The sequence below is a fragment of the Gaeumannomyces tritici genome (assembly GCF_000145635.1).
Source record: "Gaeumannomyces tritici R3-111a-1 unplaced genomic scaffold supercont2.18, whole genome shotgun sequence".
Taxonomy (NCBI): domain Eukaryota; kingdom Fungi; phylum Ascomycota; class Sordariomycetes; order Magnaporthales; family Magnaporthaceae; genus Gaeumannomyces; species Gaeumannomyces tritici.
The window spans coordinates 48,683-51,555 of NW_008804562.1; the positions used below are offsets into that span (position 1 = coordinate 48,683).

Here is a 2,873-nt window from a genome sequence, read left to right on the forward strand (position 1 = left end):
TTTAGTAGAAAGGAGCGAGTGATGGGGTTGCTTTGATCTCCTAGAAAGGGTGGGCCGCCATCAACGCATACTACCCGAAATTAAAAAAAAGGCCGATGGACCAGGCGGCGGCGGCGGTAACGGGGACAAGGACACCGACAACGACGGGGAGGCCGACAACGACGAAGGTTCCGACAAAGCCTGGACCAACGAGACCCTTTCCAATGAGACCTTTTTCGACGACGACAACAACAGCCGTTTGTGGCACTCGTGCCGGTACCATGTATACCCCGTAAGCAACCACCCATCCCCAAATCCCCGTCGGGACATCCTCGGACAGCCTTTGACTTTGCCACCGGTCCAATCGGCAGCGGACAACGAGCAGCATTTCTGCTGCGTGCGCGACCAGGCGAGGCACGCCTACTGCCGCCGCATCCCGGCCGCGGTCCCGCCCCAGGCTAGAGCCCATCGGAAATACTACCTAGCCCGCCCCGCAAACGCCAAGAGGCTCTCCGCCAGGCTCTCGAAGGCGAAGAAGGACCCCCGAGAGCACTCGACGGTTTGCCCGCCATCGATGGGGTACGCCCTCGAAACGAGGGAATATAGCGAACTGGAGCAGTCCCCCGCGGTACACCTTTCACCGGCACTATGGAAGACGAGATGTGGAAAGCACGTGAAAAAAAAACATCACCTTTGGAGATATCCGTGCCTACAAGAGTTTTTAACTCCTACAACACCGTCCCTATCTTTATTCCTGCTTTTCGTTATATAGTTTTGGTTAACCCCCTCTTATGTCGCCTTTGTCACCCCTATCCATCTTGATAGGTGCCCAACCAGCCATCTCCTTACGTGAGCACTCAAAGGACCTCCTGCGAACTCCTCCTAGCCTGCTATGGAAGTAGGATGGATGGATCATTGCGATAAAGAAATAATAATGCATGTGATATTTGCTATTGGGCCTGCGCTGTGCCTTTGGTGAAACCTCTGGTGGGCCTCCGGCATGTCATCGGCCGCGGGTGCTCGGGCACTTCAACTTCCCCTCCCAAAGCCTGACTGCCATGCTTATGGCTGACTGCTCGTTTGCTCGTTTGCTCGACCACAAAATTTTCTTGTTAGCCTCTACCTCCGTCCCTACCTTCTATCGATTCCCTCCCAACGCACATACCACCACTTTGCGCACTACTTTCTCCTCCATCGTATCACCGACCCCATTCAGAGCAGTACTTAACTTCTGCGATCTCGTACCAGTTCTCTTCTATTTGCACCATCGTTGCTCGCCGTCGACTACCTCCCCGCGGCACCTCGCTACAGCGAGAGTCCTGCTAAGTCCCCATCTGGCCGTAGGCCCTTGCACGCGAGATGTCAACTAGGCGGAAGGATGACCAGTGCTCGCAAGAGAAGGTACAGTCCATCTACGTGGTGAACCATGTGTTCTTCCCTCCCCAGCTGCCTGGCGGGAACGACTGGGACGCCGGTCTGGAGTCGCATCTGCTATCAACTCTGCGCACATGCCTCAGCAACTTCTTTTATTTGTCGGCCCCAGCCAGCGCGCTGCTGTCGCTTCCGCTTTCGACCTGGCTGTGCGGATGTGTGAGGCCATCGATCCCAATAAAAACATCGACGCCAAGAAGCTCTCGGCCATTTTCCAAGACATGTGCCAGTGCGGTAGGGGTTTTCTCAGCTTCTGTTTCTCTCTAATCCCACAAAACCTACCGAATTTCCAATGCTGACATGTTTCATCACCGATTACGCAGATGGAGCTGTCGCGCTGGACATATCCAGCCAGAATTCCGGAGTAATGATCAGCAGGAAAGATCGTTCAGTGTACATTGTAAGTCTCCTTGGATCTTACTATTCACTCAAATATCCACTATTCCCGCCCTTTCTCATCCTCGCCCCAAGCTACGTTCTTTTTGACACTTTACTTTGCCCTTGAAATACCGAACACTGGCCTGACACTCTTAATAAAGGAGGCGTTTGAGCTCTCCCCCCAGAACAAAGTTGTCATGGAGTCCCCAGGCCGACTCCGCCGCCAGTTTCCCGATGTCGCCGTTGCTGTCCCACTCGGCAAGTTCTTGGACAATGGATTCCGCGAAAATCTTGTCCATACTTTGTCGACCCTGTGCCAGCAGCTGGCGCCAGGCACCCGCCCACGAGTGAAAAAGGCGGGCGAAGCCCACGACGAGGAGAGGGACACTCTTGACCCTATGTGGGTTACTGAGTGGCTCTATTCAGGGGTTCTTGGCCATGAATCCTAGCCTGGCGGGGGACAAAGCATCTGGAAGAACGTCCGAGACTCCATCCTGTGGAACAACAGCGAGAAGCCATGGCGTCGATCTCGTACATGGCTACTCGCCAGAGTCGCCACGCAGCTAATCTTCTCGCGCTGCTTGCCCGCGGCGGAGGATACATACAAGTCCTTCATGCTCTTCTTCGTGGCCTCCATCCTTGCCAACACACCGGCCGAACATCTGTCCAGCGACCACATGGCCATGATGATCGTTAAGGTCGCACGGCGAAAGTTGAAGCTTGTTCGACTTGGCGCGCACCTGGAGGAAAACATTGTCCGATATGTGGACGAGTCGGTGGCCAAGGCCACAGCGGAGCTCACAAGCCGCCAAAAGCGACTCTTCTCTGACACGACCTCTGGCTGCTGCATCACGCACCTCGAGTCCCTTGACTTCGCTCATGATATCGATCACCGGCTTCCCAGGGTCGACTCGTTCATCGAGTCCATCGCCGATCGCATGCAAACCTCTCTCCAGGTTCCTTTCAGTCAGAGATCGCACCCCGAGGAGTTCGAACCGGACGAGCTGCCTTCCCTCTCCACTCCCTCGTCGACATACGCCGCCTTTACCCTTGCGGCATTCGAAAAGTGGGTAACCGAGCACCTG

At 55.2% G+C, this 2,873-nt stretch overlaps 2 protein-coding genes across 2 annotated transcripts in view; both read left to right on the forward strand.

Annotated features, from left to right (window-relative positions):
* Nucleotides 1-903, forward strand: part of GGTG_13585 (hypothetical protein) — a gene marked incomplete at both ends in the record, with an annotated part of 1,657 nt that extends 754 nt beyond the window's left edge. Inside the window, 2 exons of the mRNA XM_009231498.1 lie at nt 45-538; nt 805-903. Coding sequence (XP_009229762.1) covers nt 45-538; nt 805-903 — 593 coding nt within the window. The remainder of the gene's footprint in view (nt 1-44; nt 539-804) is intronic.
* An 85-nt stretch (nt 904-988) lies between these two features.
* On the forward strand, nt 989-2,873 carry GGTG_13586 (hypothetical protein). Its single transcript, XM_009231499.1, has 3 exons — nt 989-1,644; nt 1,734-1,810; nt 1,950-2,873. Exons 1-3 carry the CDS (start codon nt 1,488-1,490, stop codon nt 2,235-2,237), a joined length of 522 nt encoding a protein of 173 aa, XP_009229763.1. The 5' UTR covers nt 989-1,487; the 3' UTR covers nt 2,238-2,873.